The 22,919-nt window shown below is 50.3% G+C and overlaps 4 protein-coding genes across 4 annotated transcripts; 3 read left to right on the top strand and 1 right to left on the bottom strand.

Annotated features, from left to right (window-relative positions):
- Positions 1–5,909: 5,909 nt before the first annotated feature.
- ETH_00035050 (Acyl-CoA wax alcohol acyltransferase 2, related) lies at positions 5,910–8,183 on the top strand (the record flags this gene model as incomplete). Its single annotated transcript, XM_013375920.1, has 6 exons — positions 5,910–6,701; positions 6,854–6,981; positions 7,087–7,177; positions 7,503–7,645; positions 7,842–7,968; positions 8,079–8,183. 6 exons carry the CDS (start codon positions 5,910–5,912, stop codon positions 8,181–8,183), a joined length of 1,386 nt encoding a protein of 461 aa, XP_013231374.1.
- Positions 8,184–9,144: 961 nt separating this feature from the next.
- ETH_00035045 (uncharacterized protein) lies at positions 9,145–10,692 on the bottom strand (the record flags this gene model as incomplete). Its single annotated transcript, XM_013375919.1, has 3 exons — positions 9,145–9,414; positions 9,913–10,119; positions 10,564–10,692. The coding sequence occupies 3 exons, from the start codon at positions 10,690–10,692 to the stop codon at positions 9,145–9,147; spliced, it is 606 nt and encodes a 201-aa protein (XP_013231373.1).
- Positions 10,693–11,461: 769 nt separating this feature from the next.
- Positions 11,462–12,078, top strand: ETH_00035040 (uncharacterized protein; the record flags this gene model as incomplete). The annotated part of the gene is made up of 2 exons (XM_013375918.1): positions 11,462–11,572; positions 11,947–12,078. The coding sequence occupies 2 exons, from the start codon at positions 11,462–11,464 to the stop codon at positions 12,076–12,078; spliced, it is 243 nt and encodes an 80-aa protein (XP_013231372.1).
- A 2,260-nt stretch (positions 12,079–14,338) lies between these two features.
- Positions 14,339–18,685, top strand: ETH_00035035 (ABC transporter, putative; the record flags this gene model as incomplete). Its single annotated transcript, XM_013375917.1, has 10 exons — positions 14,339–15,170; positions 15,293–15,408; positions 15,527–15,601; positions 15,706–15,886; positions 16,161–16,426; positions 16,730–17,193; positions 17,534–17,636; positions 17,872–18,081; positions 18,259–18,435; positions 18,647–18,685. The coding sequence occupies 10 exons, from the start codon at positions 14,339–14,341 to the stop codon at positions 18,683–18,685; spliced, it is 2,463 nt and encodes an 820-aa protein (XP_013231371.1).
- Positions 18,686–22,919: the final 4,234 nt, after the last annotated feature.

Genomic DNA, 22,919 nt, shown 5'->3' with positions numbered 1-22,919 from the left:
CAACAGCCACTCGTATCGGTCATTCGTTGAGCCCCTGCCAAGCAGCGACGCCTGCAGTGTTTGTACGCCTCAGCACTAATTTATTTGAACTCAACTTGGCCTTTTTCACTGCCAATTCCGCTTCATCGGCGGCTGCGTAGGCCCCTCAGTATCGCCCGATTTCCCAACTTACGCAGCACCCCAGGCACGAAACCGCCGCAGGGGCCTCCACAGAGCAGCAAATCTAGTATGTCTCAGTGAGAAAAGACTACAAATAGGAAAACATAATAGCAAAGGGCTATTCTAGCCCGAAGTTCTGCCTTTAAAAGGCCCGGGCCCGCCAATGGCCACTTCAAAGGGCTCGAAGTGTGCGCTCAAACATTCGGCCGAGGTAATCTGGGAATTTGCAACTTCCCTGATGCCAAAATAAGTACACAAACTACTTCATATATTTTCACTCCCTCAAACTTGATATATATTGGCTTTTTCAAAAGTTATCGGGCTTGCTTTCAATGTAGGCCAGGTATATTCGTGCTAGAACTTGAGGCTTAAGCAACTCACACCTACAGTTGTGAGCTTCCCTGGGAAACGAAGTAAACATTTGACTCCATAATACGGCTTAGACGTCCTAACTTTAAATAGTGTGGCCTGGAGGACCGAAACCCCCAGTTGCCGGCAGCGGGTTCAGTTCAACAATGAAATTGAAGGCTCAGCAGCCTGGAGAAGTATTACATGAAGTTTGCAAATGACACTGTAGTAACTATATAAGCTTAAATTGAGCACCGATCCTTTTGGAGGTCTACGGCTGTGTCCAGAAAGAGCCGTGAAGGGGGGAAAGTGACTCTATCATTGAACACGCTTTTCAGGAAGGCCCAAAATGAGTTTGTTTGGCTGATCATTGCTGGCCAAACAATTTAAGAGAATATGGAGAGTAAGAGAGCTCTCATGAGCCCAAGGAAACATCAGATACTGAAGATTCAAGCTGTTTTTCAGAAGCGGGTGATGCTACTGCGGCTCCCCCGCATCTCGATTAGCAGCAATTAGCGTGCACAACTGTATTGAAAAAAATGTTTATAGAGTTAAAGAGAATACAGTTAACGAGCGGTGAGGCTAAAGAGAGCACAAGAGCCACATATTTCCCTTGTAGCTTTACTACTGCGCTGTGGTTGTGTGGCCTCCAGGCCACGTGTATATAACTTGGAAGTCACCCCTGATTCCGTTTCTTTTAGTATGAAATCCCTTGTGAATTCCTTTGCTCTTTGTTCCTTGCCGAACTTCATTATATCCAGGGCCTCCTAATGCCGTTTCCCATAGCCTTAGTGATTTGCCAAACAAGAAAACTCGGCTTTGCTGCAGCCAGGCTTAGAGTGGTTTTCATGAAGGCAAGAGTGTGATGCTCGCAGCGTCACTGACACATTAAAAGAAACACATCGGGAGGGGTCTGAAGCCCTGACTTCTTCAGAGAAGGCTTGAGGCTCTGAACACCACCTGATGCGTGTGGCTTCTACTTGTAGTCTGTACGTTTCCTGAATCACTGCAAAAATATGCCTGAGTGGCCAAAAAAAAAGAATATCGTACAAAAGCAGAGCTGGGTGTCTCTCTTCACAATTGAGGACCGGTTAGGGAAAGCTTCTGGGCGTGCACAAAATGTAGCGCACTAAGCGTGCATGGACACAGCTGGAGAGTAATAAGTGTACAACCCCTCGAAAAATCAAGCGTGCATGGAGTAACTTGATCAAGAAAAGCGACTGATTCGCTATTGTAATGCCGTAAGACCAAAACAACCTCCACGGGAGGGCCTTCCTGAGAGAACAATTGCAGAAAGTGGATAGCAAATAGACAAAAACCAGGGGGTCATCTGGTTCAAGCGGGCAGTGGCCCATATAGGGGACCTGGTGATGCATACGGGTTTGACAAGACAGAAAGTACTTGTCTTGCAGCCAACCGTATGCTGGAAAGAAGGCAGTATTAGAAGCTTCTTAAGGTTACTAACAAGATTTATGAAACTAGGCCTGGATCAGCACTATGGAGCAAGCAACTGAAGGGCAACTTTGAGCCATTGGATCCATTTCAAGAAGTTAAGGGAGCAGTTGAGGTGGAACTTGCCACAGTGCTCTTGGGAAATATTTGTAAGGAGATGCTCTGATGAGTTGTCTCACAGGCTTGCATTCAACAAAAAAGAGTGAACACGGTTAAGGTGGGACACATTCCTGGGCCTTGGCCCATCAGTCCTTTCAATTCTCATCTGCCATTTCACAGCTACGCAGTGGAAGAAAGTTCGCATAACAAACTCGGCGCAGAAGGGTGGAGATGCCAGCAGCATAGTTACTGCTTTACTTCTTGGCCAGCCTGCCATTTGAGCTGTGCAGTACTCCAACTGATGGAGTTAACGTTGCTTTCAAGGACTCAAAGATGCTGCAGTAAACCCAGCAGCCTTGAGACGTTTGTGAGCAGTTATAGTAGAAGTGTAGAAGTGGGGGCGGAATGAGCTGGCGCTTAGCCCACGTGGAGATGCTTCCAGAGTTCCGCGATTTCGTGTGGGCTTTGGTGGCGAATAATGGCAGCCATCTGTTGAGCACAGTGCGTTTTAAGTGCACTAAGAGGGAAAACGTGGGGACTGATTATCCCTCACGCAGCGAGAGCATTCGCCGGTCTGTAGAAGGGTGCAAACGGTATAGAAGTTTTACTCGGAACTGGCTTTGCCGAGAGTATACAAGCTGGCAACCTCCCGCCTGTGTAAACATCGACAAAGGCCCCTGTTGTGTTCGCTGGCCGAGCGTGCCCTCAAGTGTACTCAGTTCGACAAGCAGATGCGGCCAAGAAAGCATCTACACATATTTTCGAGGACCTCAAGGACCATAACCAGCGTTACCACATCTTACCCGTAAGGCTACCAGCGAAGTGCGATTATGACCATCACATTCTACTGTAACGGGGTTGGCTACCTAACAAGGCCGTCACATGCCGCATGCAACTGGATTAGCTCAATTCCCGCGAACTGTAAATGGCTAAGTCTTTTCAGCCAGTAGGTGGATAGACTTGGCCTATTCCCCAATCCGCACTCCAACTCTTATGGCTGATAAGCACAAAGGCAATTTAGCGGAGGGAAATTCGTATAGTGGTAAATTATCAAGCACTAAATGCTCCCAGTGTTCCCCCTGATTCCCCAGAACAGACCTAGTTTTGTGGGAACTGTAAGGATACAAATGGTTGTTGCCCTGAACTTCGAAATATTACACTGTGAACTTGCCTACATTTTGTAGATCGTGACAGTTGGATATACAAATTTAGAAGGATGAACGAAGAATCATATGGAATTGCAGGAGGTCTTCATGCGCAACATATGCTAACAATCATTTGATTTTTTTTGGACTACTACTATGATTAAATATTAGTGCGGAATCTACTGAGTGGCTCGAACTTCAGGCAGGGAGCATAAGCATTTCTACAGCCAACAAAATAAATGTTTATAATGCAGGAGCATGCCAATGGAGCCTACCAAGCGCTGTCATTGTAGGGAAACGTTGCTGAAACATTTGAAACGTCGAAAGCAAGTGAGTACTTGGATCAGTTTGGTGGCACCGGACTTTAGACCCGCGCTTTGAAGACCCCCAGGCACTGAACAGCACGGCACCCTCTGATGTCCCAGCCACTCGTATGGCAGGGTGTACTAAAGTGTTCTAAAATTTAGGAGGCAAAGGCATTCGAAGGATCAGATGTCTTCAGGAATAGTCATGAAGGGAAACGGATCATAATGGGAAACGGACCAGAGGTGCACCACCTAATTAGGAGGCTTTGTTTACAGCCCTTGACTTTCATTTACACTTCAAGCCCTTCAATGATGTCGCTCGTGTCGCCTTTTACTCTATTACTTAGCTTCATGAGCATTTGTTTTGCTCCCCGTCCCCCTCAGCAACGTACCAACAGAAACGTGTGCGAGAGGCTCTGGTCTCGCCACTGAATTTATTGATGCAATCGTCACAGAGCACGCAAGTGAGTTTGAAACAACCATAGAGTATCGTACATCCTGAATGTACGCATTGATGGAATGTGCTCGCGAAACCGAATAATGGGTCGAAAACTGTTCACTTTCAACGGGGTACGAGGAAGGCACTGGGTAGAAGTAACGTCTATTTTTTTTCGTGGAAAAAGAATGCAATTTGAGTTTGAATGTGAGCTGCACAAATATACAAAGGACAAGTAGCGTACACTTTCAAGAGACTCCGTGGAACGCAGTTGGACAGTAAAGACAACCAACTGCGAGAACAGGGCTCCCGGCTTTCGTAAGCTGCAAAAAACGTATTAAACATTCGAATCGCGTTTTAGTGGCGACCTTTAACTAGTACATCAATGACGTATTAAATTAAGCACGAATTGAGCGAGTTACCACTTGCTTATAGCTTTATCGCTGAATTAAACTGGACAGCCTACTTGATTGCTTAAGTCACGCCTATCTATCGCCGAGCGGGAAACCGGCTACACTGAAGCTGCTAAACTGTAGGAAGTCAGTAATGGGGGAATTTTTTATGACGAGCATTCAGTAGGCGCATTTCTAGTGTTTGAAAGCATAAAATTGTATGTCTCTGTACTTTCTCTTAAGTTTCTAGCTTTGCAAAAGCTCACGTTGTACTACTCCCAACCGGCTTTTGTGCAGAGAGGGCGCCACACCATGTCCTGGTACGAATATTTTCAATCTGCGTAGTTCTATTATTCCTTTTCCCGTTGGTTTCGAATAGACCTGCATTTGTCGCACGTCTATGACCTCCTGTGGTGTGTCTGTCCAGCACTGAAGTCCACGAGCACCCCCGTATTGGCTTTAAGGCTCCACAGCGATATGCAGATGTCGCGACAGAGTGTTTCGAACTCAGTGGAGTGCTGCTGGATCTACGCTGGCGATCTGATAATTTATGCCCCGAATAAATGGATACTCACGCTAACTATGGCCAAATCTGACCATTCCCGTGTTTCCCAGCAGCCACGCTTTACAAAGAACTCGTGCTAAGATTCAACCTATCAGTTTTCCTAACTTTTTGCACAACACAGTCGGTGTCCTTGCAACATGGCAAATTTCCTAGCTACTGCATATTGTGTGTGCTTATTTGTGAAATTTAACTTATTATTGATATTGAAGTGCGCTGGGTTTCTTTTGAAACCTGAAACGCACCGTGAGCCCCCGAGCGCGGATGCGTCCGCATCCCCCACGTGCAACAGGCTGATGAGTAATAGCATCACTAATTTTATTATTAGAAATTTGAATCAAGGCGATGTAAAAGATTAGGGAGCACTTCGCTGGATTCGTTGTTATTTCAGCAATTAGAATAGTGGTGACCTGTGGTCCTGTCCATTGTGACCGATCGCGCTCCCCATAATCCAAGTTTGGCGGAAACATTGTCGAAGCCACTACACATTTACTTTTCAGCATTTTTTATTTTTAACTATAATGAGCAGGAAATGTAAGCTATACGCGCAGCATACGTGCCGGCCCCAGTTGCATGAGCCGTCGCCACCAGGCAAGGATGCCGGGTCACTCAGGGCACACTGTACCTTCTTCCTCTGCTCATCAACAACGAAACATATGGCTTACCCTTTAAATATGAACAGCTTTATTGAAAGCATTGGCAGCCAGAGGCAGGCCATCGCAATAACGTTCGTTATGGTGCTGAACCAAACCATTTCATTCTTGCAGTGAAATTCCAGCATACCGAGCCAGAACCTAAGTAGGAAACTCTTCTGACTTGCCGCCAATCTTGACGCATTTTAACCTTTCGTAGCCTTTGGGCTTCATTTCCCTCCCTACGATAGTGTGCATTGGGTTGTCCAACAAGGCGTCCCCGTTGATCACAGCAAAAACTGAACCAAAAACGAGGGGAAGAGAATAAATAGCACGAGTCCATTCACAAACATACCTACAGTCAATTTCTTGTATAGACATGAGGCCAGCGGGGACCAGCGAGCGAACCTACTTGGGTCGCGTCCTCACAGTGCGCCGCCGACACGGATTCTGCAGCTCGACGGAGAGCGGCAAGTTGCCACCCAGCAGCAGCAAGAATGACATCAGTTTAGATATTCGTGGCGCATTGGGGATGGACCTGCCCTTTCTACAGTTCCGGCTGAAACACGTGACTGCCCTTAAGAAGCATCTGCAGACACTGCGCCATCCTCTCCACCGTTTCTGTCCACTCAAGTACCCAGTGGTCATTGATGCATCTTTCCTCTCATTGTATTCCCAGGCGACGCAAACGGCCCAGGCGCCAGAATCGCCGTCGAATAGTTCCGCCATTTACGCCTTTTCAAACGTGCTTTACAGGGCCCCAAACGCCCCTGCGGATGCCACCTGTCGGGGAGATAATGACACCACTCTGCCTTGGCGTCGGGTCCCCGGTGTTCACCCACCAGACGGGCTGACGTTTTGGGCTGATGTCCGTTGCTTGCTGATGCAGGTGCTTGTGCAGGGTTCCCTTATTTGGGTTCCTGTGCTTCTGGTGTGGATATGGCGGCGGTACTGCACCACTCGCCGCCGCAAGATCCTATTCGTGCTTATTGTTCTTTCCCTATTTCTCTTTCCAATACGCCCAAGACCTGGTATTCGCCAGTGGCATGGCTGGAGGAACATCCACCGCTACCACCGCACAGCCGCTATCATTGAGGGGGCTGAACACTTCCCCCCGAGGGAACCAACTATCTACGCAGTTTTCCCACATGGAATTGTGCCTACTGCCCCTGTGAGCATGATAGACTGATATCAAAGCCGAGCGGAGCTCATCTTAACAATCAACGGGGTGCACATGCGCACATTGCACCGCTGTTTGCTGGGCAAGTGCATCTGGACGTACATTTGTGGGTGTTCAAAAGTCTGTTTTGACTTGTTCTGCAGGCGGTGATGGCAACTGGGAGTTTCGGAGAACTCTTGGGGCACTTTCGCCTCACTGCGGCCTCGGTAGTGCGCTGGTGCCTCGTCTACGGCCAATTGATATTCTTGTCGGACGCGATCCCAGCAGACAAGTCAGTTTTTGGTGAAATGCCGGCTGCAGCACTCCTTTCCAAGTAGCGTAGAGATGCAGCATGGTTTGGTGGGAACTTGTTGCGGGTTTGGATTTGTGTCAACAGGAAAGCGATGAAGCAAACTCTCGAAAAAGGCTCAAATCTACTCGTTTCACCCGGCGGTATTGCGGAAATCTACGAGACAAACTCATCTGAGGTGTGGGCTGTTTCACTGCCGATTTTCCCTGTCTTTAAATTGCTTTAAGGCATGAAAACGAGAAAGCACTGCACTGGGCTTTACATGACAACAAAACATGATAAGACGTGTTATATACTTGCCTGTCCTCACAGCAGAGGCCTTCGACCGTTTGCGCTTGCTTCAAGATGGCGTGGAGGCAAAAGAAATTATAGGAATCACAAATTTCATGCAGTCAATCCATGGCTCCCACACAAAATACAGCAGGGATATGATTTAAGTATTTGAATTCCATCACCTTTTGTTCAGTTCCCCCCTTGCACTTGCCTTCCGTGTGTTACAACAGGAGCGCCTCCACCTACAGGATCGACTAGGCATTGTGCGACTCGCGATGCAAACGGGGGCAAAATTGGTCCCCGTGTACTGCTTTGGCAACAGTCAGGCATACCGCCTACCTTGGGGAGTGCGCTTTCTGCAGCCGTTTGCCAGGTAGGTGTCGACGTTAAGAATCTCACAGCGCCAGGTGAAACAGGCAGATAGCGGATGCTTCAGAAGAGCTTCTGGAAAGGCATCATGTTTTGAGCGGAGAAATGCCAGTGCACTTCAGCCAAAACGAGACTGCCTTTCTCCTGGTGCCCCACAGAACAAGCACAACGGACTTTAAGGCTGTGTCCGTCTAATGCAGGCTGTTGCGCATTGCGGTCGTCTCCTTTTACGGCCGCTTTGGGCTCCCTGTAGCCTACCGCGTGCCACTGCTCTACGCTATTGGGCGCCCCTTACAAATGCCACAAGCAGACAAGCCCACGAAAGCGGTACGTCATCAATCTATCCACGCCATTACTCCAGCCTTTAGAGTACCTTTTGTGTCTCCGTAGCACCTGCTCCCTGACTAGCTCGTGAGTTGCCCTCTGTCTGTGCGCAGGAAGTGGTGGCTGCTCACAAAGTGTTTGTGGAGGAGGTCCGACGTATTTTCGAGACGTACAAGGGCGTATACGGCTGGAAAGATAAACAGCTCAAGATCCTCTGAGCAGCTGCAGCCAGAATGACTCCTGCAGGGTTGCTTGGGTCCTCTAAGAGGCCCTCCACGCCCCATGTGTGGGCCGTGTTTGGTTTGCATGAAATTTATTGTCACACTCAGCCAGATCAGCCTGGCAATGGTTTTGACACTTTACGGAAGTGGTTAACTCCCGCAGGTCTTGGTGCCATCTTTACACCTGTTCACTTGAAAATCATGCAAAAGCAACCTTTTACTTCAGTCCATGAGACGTCGCTATAATATAGCTCAAACAGCGAGCAGCTACCCAGAGACGATTCAGTGCTAAGCTCAGGCTTCAACCATCTTGCCTTCGTTTCTTTGAGCCTGCTGAAGTTTCAGTGGACACGGCAAAAGTGCTAACCGACAAAAAGTACGAGGATATGTTTAAAAGGAGAGTAGGGGTGTCGGCATCACACAAGCGGTAGGTCGCGCCGTGCTGAACTGTGCATGTAGGACTCAAAGGACCACCCACAAACAACCAAGCAGATCAGGTAGGAAGCGGACATCAATAAGAATATTAGGCGCAAATATAAGCAGGATCAGTGCAGCAGATGGGCTGACAATACACACTCTAAAGGTTTCTTGGATCACTGGCACTGAGTGACGACGTAGTCGTCGCCATATAAGTCCTTTAAACAATATACAGCGCCAGCTAGCCCGTTGATAAAAACCGGAAGATCACAAGGTTTTTTGTATCCTGGAGTGCAAAAAAATTGTGAGTAGTCTCCTACGATGTGCCAGTCGTTACGAGAGAGCAGCGACAATAAGCCCTTCAAGGAGCTCTTCATTCTGTTGAACGAAGCACGTATGGCTTCCGCTGCTACGTGAGCTGATAATTCAAAGGCTCAATCATGCGACAGGGAGAGAAAGGAAAGCCGAAGATAGCCAACAGTTGCTGACCACGAGCACCTTCCCTGAAGCAGCAGCTCCTCCCCAGCTACCGCTGCAGTTGTTATTGCTCCAGCTGTTGCTGCTGCTGCTGCTGGCGGTCGGGAAATACTGGCTCGCTCATAAGGGGGTTACAGTGGGCATACTTCAGGGCGAGTTGATCCCAACCTTTCGGGAATTCCCTCTCCGAGCCCCAGCGCCCATCTCCCCTGATGGCCTGCAAAGACAGGCGGAGGCTCTCAGCCGAATACTTGGGAAGCCTGAGAGGCGGACGGGACCGCCTGAACCACCGCAGCGCCAGCAATTGCGACGGTAGAGATGGCCGCCACAAGCCCTGCATAGCAAACCCAAGGTAAAATGGAACACCACTGAAGCAAGGCTAAAAGCTACACACATGTAATACTGAAATTACAGATTCTAAGCACAGGTTACGTGTTGTGAGGCCGTGATGCCAACGAGACACAGGGCGACATAGGCTTAGCGCTTGCTGGCACTAAAGTGGTACTGGGCCTGGCAGCTGTAGGATCCCTTTGAATTGCCGTGTAGGCAGAAACACCCTCAGTGAATGCACCCGCACCCCTAACCAAATTGCTGCTCTTCTGGGAACTAATTATTTTGGTGGAGGTCCCTCAGGTGGAGGCACCCAATATTAGCGCACTGGGCGCAAGTTTCTGTGCATCTACTTCTGAATTAATTTCTGCTAAGCTGACTACGCATGAAACTTTACGCTCCGCTGTCTGCGTCTCTAAATCTCGTGCCCTATCCATCTAATCCTTTTTTTGCCTACACCAAAAGCCGCGAGGATCGACAGTTCAGGGAAGCGTCTGCTCACCTGAATTGAGCGCCTCTCTGTCCAGACTTTCGGCCCCCCGTGTTTCAAGAAGTGGTTCGGGCCTGAGCTGTCGCGATGCAGCTGCAGCAGCTCCTCCACCTGTCGCGGCTGCAAATTTTCCAGAGGCGTCTCTGAACGAGCTCCCGAGGCGAACACGAACGTAGCTTGTGGCTGCGCGTACTTGTCGTGCTGCACCACAACTTTTACCTGCATACGAAAACTGAAACAATTAGCAGAATGTGTGCTAACAAGTGCAATTGACCAAAATTTGGCCGGGGAAACACTCGAGCTAGTCAAGAAGCTGACGTCATGGAGAAGAAGACAACTGCCGAAGCAGCTGCTGATATCTGGGGCCGTCGTGAAGCCGCATTTGCATACATGTAGAATCTACTGGTGATCATGTACACAAATTCTGCCCATGCACACAGTAGTTGGATCCGCCACTAGCGCACACAGCCCGTCAAACATATCTCGTACACTAAACATAGGAGACAACCAAAGTGGCAGAAAGACGAGCTTACACATATACAAGCCTATCCAAGCTGAATGCACACTGAGGCAGGTAGACAGCCTAGACACCCACGTCCGCACACAAGGGCTGCAAATACATTACCGAAGAAACGCCTCAACTCCAAAAAACTCGTTGATTACCTGGGGATTGCGTTGCTCCCAGCTAGGCAGCAGATGCTTCAAATAGAACCTCACGCCGTTGCTGCTGTAGCCTGTCTCACTATACCGCAGCAGCACCTCCTTCAGCTGCCACACTCCCCTTTCGCACATTGCTGTCGACGCTGCTCGCGAGTAGCTGGCAGCGTGCTTCTCATGGGGCCTCCTGGGCTTTAGGGGCCGCTACAACTAGGCCTGTATCATTACGGCCATACGTGGACCAGATCACCCGTGACGAAAATATGTGTGCAGCAGCAGGCGATGCTGTGCTGCAGCCGATAGTTATGTTTGCAGGTCCTGTACTGTACTGGCGTGCTTCTACTAAACTGTCTTGCCACGGTGCAGGAACACGACCCAGGAAAGAGGCCGCCTCTCTGGTTCACTGTACCGGTCAAAACAGTCCGATCGCTACTGTGTCGGACCGACGTAAGACAGGCTATGATTCTGGCTCGTTGCCAGGGCGAAAACTTTTGATAGTGGTGTGCAAAATGTCCATATTCACCTGGAATCACTGGAAAGATAAAATTTGGAGAGGCAAACATGCTTGTGGTATTCTCGACGGCAGCTTGTGGCAGCGGCATGCAGACCCAAACAGTTAGAACAATCGTGCGGCAGCACTCAGATAAATTGCGAAGAATTCTGTAGATTTTGTTATTAAAAATAAATTCAGAAGACATGCCTTCCATGCCAAGATTACCCAGCCAACTTTCGAGAGGCTAAACAGCGGAAGGGGAGAATCCGTGTTATAGCGATACGCGCAAGAGCACATATTTATTTGGCTCTTCGCCGTTGGAGCGGTCCACAAGTAGATTTTTGGGAATAATATACTACCAGCTGACTACAAGCTCTTCGTTGGCTGGCGCACAGACGCCAACAGTCCACCATGACGCGCCCCAGAGCACTGCTCGCGCTGCTGCTAACGCTCACGCTCACTGTTGCAAGTGTGGCCGCTGAAACACAAGACGATGACTCGCCCTTCAGCTACGTCACTTCGGTACGTAGGAACTGCTAGCCACTGGAGCAGCACAACGGCGATCACTGCTGCTGCATCTGCTGCTGCTGCCCATACTCCTACACTTGCAGTGGTACTCCTATTTCGCAAAGCTGCTGCCTCTAGAGTGCCTCATGGTATTCCTTAGGATGCTTATACTGAATTTGCTTTTATCGCAATCAAGTTCCCGAAAGCACAACACAGTCTTCGAAAGTCTCATCAGTGAACTGATGGCGACACTCTCTTCCCTTGCCGCTGCCATCAAGAAGAGCTTTGTAAACATAGAGGGAAAAATCAAGTTAAAATAAGATGGACTTTTCACTTTCGCTGGGCGCGCATGTACCTGAGTTTGCTGCGTGTGTGCGTATATCCCTCAGAACCTGCTAGCTCAGCTATTGGTACTGCTGGTGCTATTTTTCGGAAGTTGCATTGGTGTGTGCTGCCTTATGAAAATAGACACACCAACTATGTTCTCTGACAAGCCTCTGGTCATCAACAAGGAGTACTAGTCCTGCGCCCAATTTGAACTGGCGGCCGCCGCCTGCAGCAGCAGGTCCGCGCTGCTTCGCTGCTGCTGCTGCAGCTGTTGTTACTGGTTCTTGTTTCGTCGACATTTGTCATGTGGCAGTGCGCGGCGATGGCTTTGCTCGACGTGTTGTGCGGATTTCCCCCGAAGTTCTTTTTATGAGAGCTGAGGATTTCATGAGTTGCTGGTTGGTGATCCTCTCAAGCCACGACAATGCCGCATTAGAGAAGCTGAAGCTGACTGCAAAGCTTCTAATGCTTTTCCTCACTGCCTACGGACCAAACCAGTTAAGAGGCAGACGCCACACTATTCAATAGTCTTAGTGGTGGAAAATTACAATTATCGCAAATGCTGAGAGGTCGAAAAAGTAGAGTTTAGACAGATTGACTCATACAAGCACCAACACAGCTAGCTGCTCGACAACCATTCCGTACAAGCCCGGTAGCTAGGTAGGCGGGGTGCAGACCGACGAGAAATCTCTTAGTACTTATGAGAAAGCCAAAATGTGCATTGAAGCACGAGGGGAGAACTGTGTTTGCCTGGCCATGCCCATTTCATTATTGACTATGGTACTTTGTGCCCAAAGGGTGCCTGTGGACAGACTCCGTGAATACACGCATTTGAAATGATGAACTGTGTTTGCCTGGCCATGCTCATTTCATTATTAATTATGGTACTTTGTGCCCAAAGGGTGCCTGTGGACAGACTGCGTGAATACACGCATTTGAAATGCTGCATGCGGAATTTTATAGCGGTAGACATTGAGACCCTCTCCTGATATGTGTAGGTTGAAAAGCCTACTGCGAATGTTTCCGGATAGAAAAGAAGTATGACCGGGCGCCAGGAGCTCATGACACGGGGGCTGGGAAGAGGCCCTCCTGTCAAGTCTTACGGTAGCTTTGCCTTCGGCTTTCCTTCTTCAAACAGTGAATTTCCCCCTACTCGCTCAAACGGCAACAATTTACGCTGGCGATAAAGGAGGTGCCGGTTTCATTTATGCAGAGCCAAGTACTCAGGCTTTCTGGTTCCACTGTTCTTCACAAGAATAGGCCGACCGCGCATGTGGTATTAATGTGTGCTGCTCTTTATCCACGATGTCTGCACGCGGCTCTGGAGGCTGAATGACCACTGGCATGAGCCGACTGCTTGACACATTTCTTCTCGTTGCATGCTTTGTTCCTCAATAAAATAAGCTCACCTGAGTTGGGAGTTGCGGCTAGTCCGGTCGTCGCCTGCTTTGGCCTGGGGCTTCGTCTGTTCATCTAACTGTCTACAAAATGGTGATGGTCAGCCAGTTATACTGCTCAGTGAGCTCGACGCTCGCCTCCATAGTGTCTGTGCATTCGAGGTTGCGGGACAAACACTCGACTCCTAGACTGGCTTATTGCAGAAGAGATATGCAAGCCCTAGTGCTTTTCACAGTCCACACAACGGACTATTTTAATAATTGGAGCCCGCTTGAGAGCAAGAACATTCGGGTAGAAGCCGTCAACGGGAAAATCAAGGAATGTGTGCACTCAATCTGAGAATCCGCTCCTTGCAGTAGCACCCTAGATGAATTCAGGTCCTTTATGACTTGTATCCTTTTGACATTAGCTTAGATTTTAGCGTAAGAACATCTGAAGAAGTACAAGCTGCTTGTGGGCCCCTTGGGACGAACCGCTTGTGGGCCCCGAGTCACTGTGGGGCCCCCCAAGAGAGTACCCCGAGAGCGTTCATGACGGTGGTTTTCTCAATTTGAATTAGTTGTTGAGATTGGCCCACATGCATCCTGCAGATACACATTTTGCGGCATGGTTGGCTCATTCGCGGCGCTGGCAGCTCTGAAGAGGGAAGACGAGAGCTGTCCACGCAAAGAAGAAGCACCATAGGCGCTACAAGCAAGCGACAGCTGGTCACTGAGCTGCGAAGGCCAAACTTCTGCTGCCAGTGCATGCGACCAGCATGTTTTTTGCCGTATTTCCCCAATTACCTTTCCGTGACGCCTTTGAGGCGCAGACTGCAGCAAACTGTCTCCACAACCAATGAATGGCGCGGCCCAGCCCAGCAGCGGCCTTTAGCGGCGCGGGCGTAGCCCAGAAACTGCGCAGCTCCTGGCCATGGGGCTCGGTGGGGGCTCCCTCTGGATCCTGCTGAGCTCCCCCAGAAGCCAGCGGACAATGCGAGGCATTGTTTGCAGAGCCAGCCGTGGCTGGCGAGGCGTCTCTGCTGCAGCCGCTGCAGCAGCTCTTGCACCGGAGAGGATGGCGTTTTCGCCTTCATGTGGCGCTGCCGCGGTATTCGGTGCTTGCCCAGGGCCCCTGCAAGGGCTCGGAGGCCGAGGTAGGCCTTCTATCCCCTCGTGGAGATTCGCTCATCGGCTCTGTGCTGTTCCATCTGCTGCAAAGAGCCCTGCTACTTATGCGACGGCGTGGACAGTCTATCCCCAAGGCCTCTTCGGCTGCGCTCACCAGCCACCTGCACGTTTTGCTGCGTGCCTGTCGACACTTGCAAGTAGCAGCAGCAGCAGCAGCAGCAGCAGTTCCCCGTCCAAACCCTGCGGAAACCAACAGGGGGGGTCCGGAGAGCCTCGTGCCGCCTGCAGCGGGAGCGAGAGCAGCAGCAGCAGCGGCAGCAAAAGCAGCAGCGTCAATGACAGCAGGGACGACAGCAAGGCCAGCAGCAGCAGCAAAAGCAAGCATTCCGAAATGCCAGGGCATGGGGAAGCAAATGAGAAGGCAGCGAAATTGTGGGGGCTTTTGTCCGCTGCGCTGTGGCCTGCGAGCAGCCCCCTAAAAATGCGCGTCTTGGCTGCAGTGGTTTCGCTGATTGCTGCAAAGTGTCTGACCATTGCTGCTCCTGTTGCACTGGCGGGCCTCGTTGACCACTTTACACAAGCAGCTGCAGCAGGCGCGCAGGCTGGCATAGCAGCACACGCAGCACCAGCAGCAGCAGCAGCAGCAGCATCTGCTGCTGCTGAAGGAATCGCAGCTGCAACCGGAACAACAGGAATAACAGGAGCTGCGTCTCTGTTCCATCCAGCTCTTCCTGTTGGACTTGTTGTTAGTTATCCGCTAGCAAGACTTGGAGCTTCCGGTACTTTGTTCTCTGAGTTGCCGAGTGTTGCTGCTGCTGCTGATATGCTTCAGAAGCCGCGGGTGCTGTTCCACAGATCTCCTGTCGTTGCTGCCCCTGCTGCTGTTGTTTCTGTGATGCAGCTTTCACGGAGCTGCGTACTGCTCTTTTCGCTCGCGTCTCGCAGAGAGCTTCTCGCGAGTTGGCTTTGAAGTCATTCTCTCATATGCACGCCATTTCTTTTAGCAGCAACAACAAAGTACAGCCGCTGCCAGTATTGCTATTTGTGCCCTGCGAATGCCGCTGCTGCTGCCACACTTGCTACTGTGACTTCGGAAGCAACTTCGGTCGTATCGTGTTTTGAGCTGCTGCTGCAGATAGGCGAGATGACGGCTGTCCTTACTCGAGGAACGAAGGCCATTTCATTGCTCCTGAATGTTCTGCTCTTTCAGGTTAGCTATGCATCGAACACAGGCGACTGTGTGATGTTTACCGCCACGCTGTAACCTTGCCAGGGCTAGCGATTCTGCTGCTGCTGTTGATATTTTTGTTGTAGGTGGTGCCTACAAGTCTGGAATTCTTGATGGTTTTGGCTCTCCTTAAGCTGCGTGTTGGCTGGACAGTAGCGGCGACTGCTGTGGGAACAATATCGGCCTACTGGGCCTTTACTGCAGCGATTACGACGCGCCGAGCAAAGCTAAGACGCGAGATGAATCGCCTTGAGGGGCTTAGTGCAGGTAAGCAGCACGAAGTAATGCTGTGAAGCAATGCTATTGAAGACATTGGCGTGTGCACGAGGTCCATTCCCCACATGTAGGCTGAGAGCTGCTCAACCCTCAGAGCTTGTTCCGTAATGTAGAAGGGGTTCCAGGCAGCCCTAGCAAATTCCTCAATCTATTTTGCTAGTTGGGCTGCTTGCCCTTGCACGGTAGAGGCTGCTGCCGTCTGTTGCACCCGCATTAGCTGCTCTTGCTAAAGGTAGCGTCGGTGAGGCGGCGGTATGCATTTCAGGACTTTTGGTAGACTCTCTTGCAAATGCGGAGGCTGTGAGATACTTCACGGCGGAGGCATACGAGGCGCAGCGCTTCGGGTCAGTCCAGCGACAGCTAGAGGACCAAATGACGAAGGTGAACGAGTCTCTTGCCTTTTTAAACTTTGGGCAGCAACTTATCTTCACCACTGGCCTCTCCCTGGCACTGCTTCACACGGCTAGCCTAGTTGCCTCAGGCGCTGCCCCAGTGGGACAGATCATTCTTGTCAGCACTCTGCTCTTGCAGGTGAGACGCAAACTATCTAAGCAACCCAAGCAACACTGTGGCGCCCCATTACAAGTGCTTCGGCACAAGTTTTGGGCCGCCCAATTCAGCCACAGCATACAGCAGCTCGAACAACACTAAGATGGCCCAAAGTACATGCTGCAGCACAACGTTCGGCACAAGTTTGCCCCACACGAGATTTCTATACCGACAGAAGTCTTTCCTAAGCGTGTAGCCGAGATGCGGGCCGCTGTTGGCTGTGCATGTGACAAAATTCTGTTGCCAAAATCTTTTTCTGAAACTGTGCGTGTCTTGTGGCTGCAGCTAGCGATTCCCTTAAATTTCATTGGTACGGCGTATAGAGAGTTGACGCTGAACACGATTGACCTGGAGAAGTTGCAACAGCTGCTGAAAATGCGGCCGCTGGTCCGCGATCCTCACAACCCTGTGGTGTTTCAGCTACACGGTGGAGCTATCGAATTCAAGGACGTGAAGTTCGCCTATCCTCCTTCTCACTCCCTGGACCAGCTGTCCGGCCAACAAAGGCCTTATAAAAAGCATATGGGGGAAGATAGCCAAGACTCCAGCGCTTCGCGAGGCGTAGGCAAGCTAGTTTTAGATGGCTTTTCCCTGGAAGTTCCGGCTGGCCGCAGGGTCGCCCTCGTGGGAGAGTCAGGTTCGGGCAAGACGACCCTCATTCGCCTTTTATATCGTTTGGCAGACCCCTTGAGCGGTGTAGTCTCTATAGATGGCCAGGACCTGAAAACGCTCCCCGCCATGTCCTTCAGGTATTTATTTGAAGTTCACTGCACAGAAGCTCCAACAGCTCCATATTTACTTCTTGTCTCGAGCTTTCAATATTAGCGGGAGAACCAGCTCTTTTTGTACATTTGGCATGGACAGAAAAAGGTCCTGTCCTGTTTCGTGTGTTTCGTCAGTTTTTTGCTTTCATCCTTCCACAGCACGGATGCACCACTTTGTGATGCGATGCCCCCACTAACTTCTTTGTCCGTCCTTGCGTTTGTAAACTCAGCAGCAGCTTGTGAATATTTCAGGTTTCAGTCTCTGGCTTAGGAGGGGAAAATCTGCGTGGACTTTGGATCCATTGTTACCTGCCCTTCCCTGCAGGCGACATATTGGTGTTGTCCCACAAGACGTGTTACTCTTCAACGAATCCCTTGGGTTCAATCTTCGCTATGGAAGTCCAAATGCAACAGATGAACAAGTGAAGGTATCTTGCACTGAAGGCAGTGCACCACACGTCTTCTGTCCGCTTTCGCTAGTGACTAACAGTCTAACAGACAGCTCAGCAACTCAGCTAAGCTTAAACCACTTTGTCTATGGTCGTCGTTCCGTGTGGTAGGCTTGGGCATTCGGTTCCTCCTTCATGCAAGCAACGCGTGCATCTTTAATGATACATTTTATGAATTATAGTACAAATATTGTTTCGTTGCATACTTTTACAGGAGGCAATCCGGCTCGCTGAGCTAACAGAACTAGTGGAGTCGCTTCCATCTGGCTTGGACACGCCAGTCGGCGACCGTGGGGTGCGCCTCAGCGGCGGGGAGAAGCAACGCGTCGGGATTGCGCGTTGCCTTCTGCGCAACCCAGAGATTGTCGTATTTGACGAAGCAACCAGTGCACTGGATATGCATACGGAACACAAGATTCTGAAGGTGTGGTGCCACATATATTCCCGAGTTATCTGTTACCCCGGCTGATTTTGACAACTGCATGGAAGCTCCTTACACTTCAAAAGATATAGAGTCTAAAGAGGATGCTGGGTAAAAGCTCATGAGGAGAAGCCAAATGCGTTTTTTTTACACGAGAAACTTGCTCATTGTTATATGCAGGCAATGCGTGCAATATCTCATGGACGCACCACGCTTGTCATCGCACACCGCCTCTCTACTGTCGCAGGGGCAGATACAATTGCTGTACTTGACCAAGGCCGTGTCGCGGAAATAGGAACCCACGCTGAACTGTTGCAAAAGAAAGATGGGCTATATGCTTCCATGTGGGATAGACAAGTAGGCACAAGCTTAGTGAGGCATGACGCGCCAAGGACAGAGGGGCTTTGGACGACGGTGTAGTAGACGATGACCCTGTTGCTGCTGGTAATTTTACCGCCTAAAGCTCAAGGCAGGGGTTGTCTTGGAGGCAGGGGCTGTCTTGTTGTGCAGCGATGCACGCTATTTTTCTGTCCGTGGATTGCGTTTTGTGTGGGTCCTGTTATGCCAGCGAGAAGGCCAATTGGGGAGGGTCCTGAGCCGCGACTAGCCGAGCATTCATTTTTAGAGTGTAATCTGCGTAAGGTTTTTAGGCGGAACGTCATTGGAACGGTTTCCTTAGCACATTGTGCGGCAGGCTTTGCCGGAATTTATGAAAGTCTTTGCCCTGCATGCAGCAAAACAGATGCAGCATGAATGGGCAACGAAGGCAGGCAACTTGACCTGAAAATTCATACCGGAGAATTTTAAATATCACCATTCCACGCGTTCGGCCAATATACATGCATTCACCTGCTGCGAAGCCCAGTTGTCTTCAAGGCCAACAACAACTCACAGCAATCGCCTAGGAAAATGACTAATACTTGATTTTGCCTCTTGCCTTTTCATTGTGATATATGAACCGGGCGCAGATTTTACAAAGACTTTGATAAGGGAAATCTCTTTGAACAGACGTGCATCTAAGCATGCAACGGTTCAGGGGAATCACGACTATCGGAGGGCACCGAGATGATCTGGAGGTTGTAACCAAATTCACTTGTCGTCCCAGTGACCCCAGACACTGTGAATTTTTACACAGATACCAGAGTCAGATAACTGTCTTGGCCCTTCTGAGGTTCGCTAAGGATGACTTGTTAATTTGCCTAGCCCATACCAAAATCGCCAGGAATGCTCAGTCGTAGGGTTCATTGCGTGAATCCAAATCTTATGTTCTCTATACAATATTTTTCTGCTTTTGGATAAACGGGGCAGCCGTGACGAAGTGAGCCCGAGTTTTCCGTGCAGGAATTCAATATGAAAGTACATTGACGGCCGCATTGAGCTTTGTTCAAGAGCAGAGCTTGTTGCGTTGATATAAATAAAGAGGCATGCAGACTCAACAATAGTGGCCCACTCTCTCAATTTGTTGCCCACTGGTGGCAGGACCTCACTGTGAACATGAGCACAGGTGGTCAGTTTAGCAACCTGGCACTTACCATTTTGGGATAGTGAACACACCAGAGTATGTGAAATTAACGCGGCGAAGTGAGTGCTACAAATGGATAGACTTGGCTGGAAGCTTCCGTGGCTCATGAGACAAAGTGTACTGCAGCACACTCTCACAGCTGTACTATGCTGTGGGATCTTCGATCACGGCCTTCACCAGTGGGTGCATGCAAATTGTCATACCTTGAAACCCGTTACCTTAAAAGCCCAAATTACCCCTGAGTGTGCAGGTCTGAGCGAGGAGATCCCATCTAAAAGGTCCTTGACCTGAGCCCCATTTTGGTGGGTCGGTGCTCCGGCCGCGTGGTTGCCCCCTGAGTCAGCCCTAAGCTTGCGCATCCTAGCAGCAGGTCGCGTCCCCAAAGGCTTAATTCCAGTGCAGACTAGGCCAACTTTAGCAAGTCACCTGCTGTTTCGTATTGCCGGCCTCTAGAGGCCTCATGAGGACTTACTGTAGTTCCCGTGTACAACATCCCAGCTTCCCGGCTTGTACTCGCCGCTCTACGCTGAGCTCTACGCCTTAAGCTTCCACTGCGCCCATTTGCATTTGCCCTCCTCAGTAGTGTATGTTATTTTCACGTGTATGCCATTGGTGACAGGCCCAACAGATCCCCCTATTCTATCGCTTCTTTCGAACAAGATTTTCTTGTAGCGTCAAGTGTTGTGATGCGAGTGACCCCGTGCAGTTGGCCCTACGCTCTCTTACACGATTGCTTAGTGCACGTTGTGCACTGTGCTCGTGCTGCTAAAATTTGCCATGACAGTAACATTGCCATTGCTATTATTGATACTTTATCATTACTAGTCCTGCCTTGTATTTATCATTGAGTTAAGTTTACATTATATATAATATATATTATGCATGTACATCACTTGTATGCAACCTATAAGGTCACTTCAGCAGGTCAGCGACATATTCATCTCACATATACCATGTTAGTTCACTTTAGTCTTTATGCTGTGGGTGCCTCACTCTAGCCACTTGCTATCGTAATCCTAACCCTAGTGCGATGCTATTATGTATTTAGTGAACATGCACGTGCACATGTCGCCGCATGAGTGCTTCCTCCTCCGCATGCACAACTCGAAGATTGCTGGCGAGGCAGTCTAAAGTGAGAAACGGACTCGAACTGCCGCGTACACAGAGCGACACAGAATGGAACGGAATAGGGAATGAGGAAAGGGATGAGCGCTCTGTAAGCAACGCAAGAGGCTGTTAGGGGGTCATCGGGATGCCGGAAGGGGAAGAGCAAGTCTGGGTCCGTTGGTGTCCGCGCTGGCGGCGCCTCCAGGCATGCGTCAAGGCCGAGCATTCAGCAAGATGGTTAGCACGCTCCCATGTGGCGCAGTCCTCAGCTAGGCCACGACACTTGAAGAGGTACTACTCGTCATCTCCAGAGCCTCGCTGATCAAGTATATAATCCACAGCGTACTGGTCCGTTGGCTTGCCTGCCGCGTCACGGGTAGGAGGGCAGCCTAACACCGCTCCCTGGGGAATCAAGTCCGGAACGCGGGGGCGGTGAGGGGTGACACTCGTAGGTAGGCCGCAAAGCAAGGCGTTGTGCCGCGGCCCCGGCACGTTCGGTCTTCCCAAAGTGGCCCCGCTAACGGGGTTCAAACTTTGGAGAGCTCTTCAGGGCGGGTGGGCTCTTGCTGCTGAGCCATACCTTGTCTCCCACTGGATTCTTCTGCTTAGCATCCGCATAGGACTTCTGTTGCCGGCTGTGAGACAGAATACAGCGCCACATCATGAGAGCAAAGCTTTGTCATGGGGGAAGTGAGTGTAGGAGATAGAGCGCCAACAGTGTGAAAGTCCGTGGCTGTAAGGGGGTTCTCACCAATTATTACCTCAAAGGGTGAGAGCTCCGTTGAGGAGTGATTTGCATTGTGGGCAAGCTCTAACGCAAGCAGTATGCACGCATGCCTGGCCAATAGCAGTATTTCCTCAGAGCTAGGAAGGCCTTCTTCTGGCCTCAATACCCGGTGGCCACATGATCATGATGAGTATAAAGTACACGCGTGAGGAACCCAAAAAACTGAGGAAGGCAAATGTTGCAGAGGCCGTAGATGCAAACGCTCAAGCAGGGGGTTTCATAACGAAAGGTACGTTGGCGGTTGCGGAACTCGAATCGGGTAGCTTCACCGGTTTGCTCCACCGTGGTACTGCAAGAAGCTGGCCAATTCCCGATAGCTGGCCAGCTTCCTTCGGGTGTTGTGGGCCTTGCCGCCTGGCCTGCAGGTTCGGCAGCTGACAGAACTGGTACCAGAGAATCCTGTTAGGGGAGCTGGGTGGCTTGGACGTACTGAAGTGGCGTGTGATGGGCTAATGAGGGAGGCGAGGCAATGCGTCTGCCACCTGGTTTCGTGGTGCTTGTAAGCAGATGATTGTGATGCCTGAGAACTCTGCAAGGAAGTCGAGCCATTGACCACCCGTGCGTCCACGAAGGGGCTTCGACACTTTTAGCTGCTGTAAGTGGGTAAGGGTCTGATGGTCAGTATATGCGGTGACCATGGTAACTCGAAGTAGGTGGGACCACTGGTGGAGAGCGGCCACTAAGGCCAAACCGACGAGTGGCATGTTTAGCACGTTTGTCTCCAACAAGGCCTGGGTTCTCTCGTCTTTCAGTCCTTTTGCCTCTGCGCAGTTGCAGGCCTGCCCTCGGTGCCATTCTTCGAGCGAACTGGTGTGGGGCACTCCCTTGTATAGTGTCCCAGTCCGCCACACATCATACACGTTTCTCCAAAACGGCGTGCCCGGACGGCGCTGGAAGGACAGTCTCTTGCCATATGCCCCTTTCCTTTGCAATCGCAACACTCTGCTCCAGCTCCACAATTCGGGCTGGGGTGGTTCACCTTTGTGCCTGCAGGTGCAGGCTGATTAGCTACAACCAACCTTTTGGGGCACCTTGAGTTCAACTGGAGCTGCCATCTGCGTTGCTCCTCGTATGTTTTTACCCAAGGGGTTTCAAGCTCCGCTGAAGCTGCTGCTGCTGTACTCCAATGTGGAAATTTGACCGTTTCCCAATGAGTTACTGCCCTGAGCCAATGAGTTACTGCCCTGAGCTACTTGACGGGTAAGTTGGCTAGAAAACAGCCGAGGGTGTCAGCGGCTGGCATCGATGTATCCCGTGCTACTCTCTTCGCAAAGTTGACAGAATATTTCTCCTGGTTCCAAGTCCACCAGTTCCCTGCTATCTGACGTAGGACTTTATCACGATTGAAAACATTGTAGCATGTCACGTTGTAACTGCGTATCACGCTGTAATTGTGTCCAGTTTGTCATCCCTGCACCGGTGTCC

Source organism: Eimeria tenella, genomic scaffold (assembly GCF_000499545.2).
Source record: "Eimeria tenella Houghton genomic scaffold, Eth_scaff30, whole genome shotgun sequence".
Lineage (NCBI taxonomy): Eukaryota > Apicomplexa > Conoidasida > Eucoccidiorida > Eimeriidae > Eimeria > Eimeria tenella.
The sequence above is the reverse complement of the archived record's forward strand: the minus strand, read 5'-3'. Positions and strand labels throughout refer to the sequence as shown.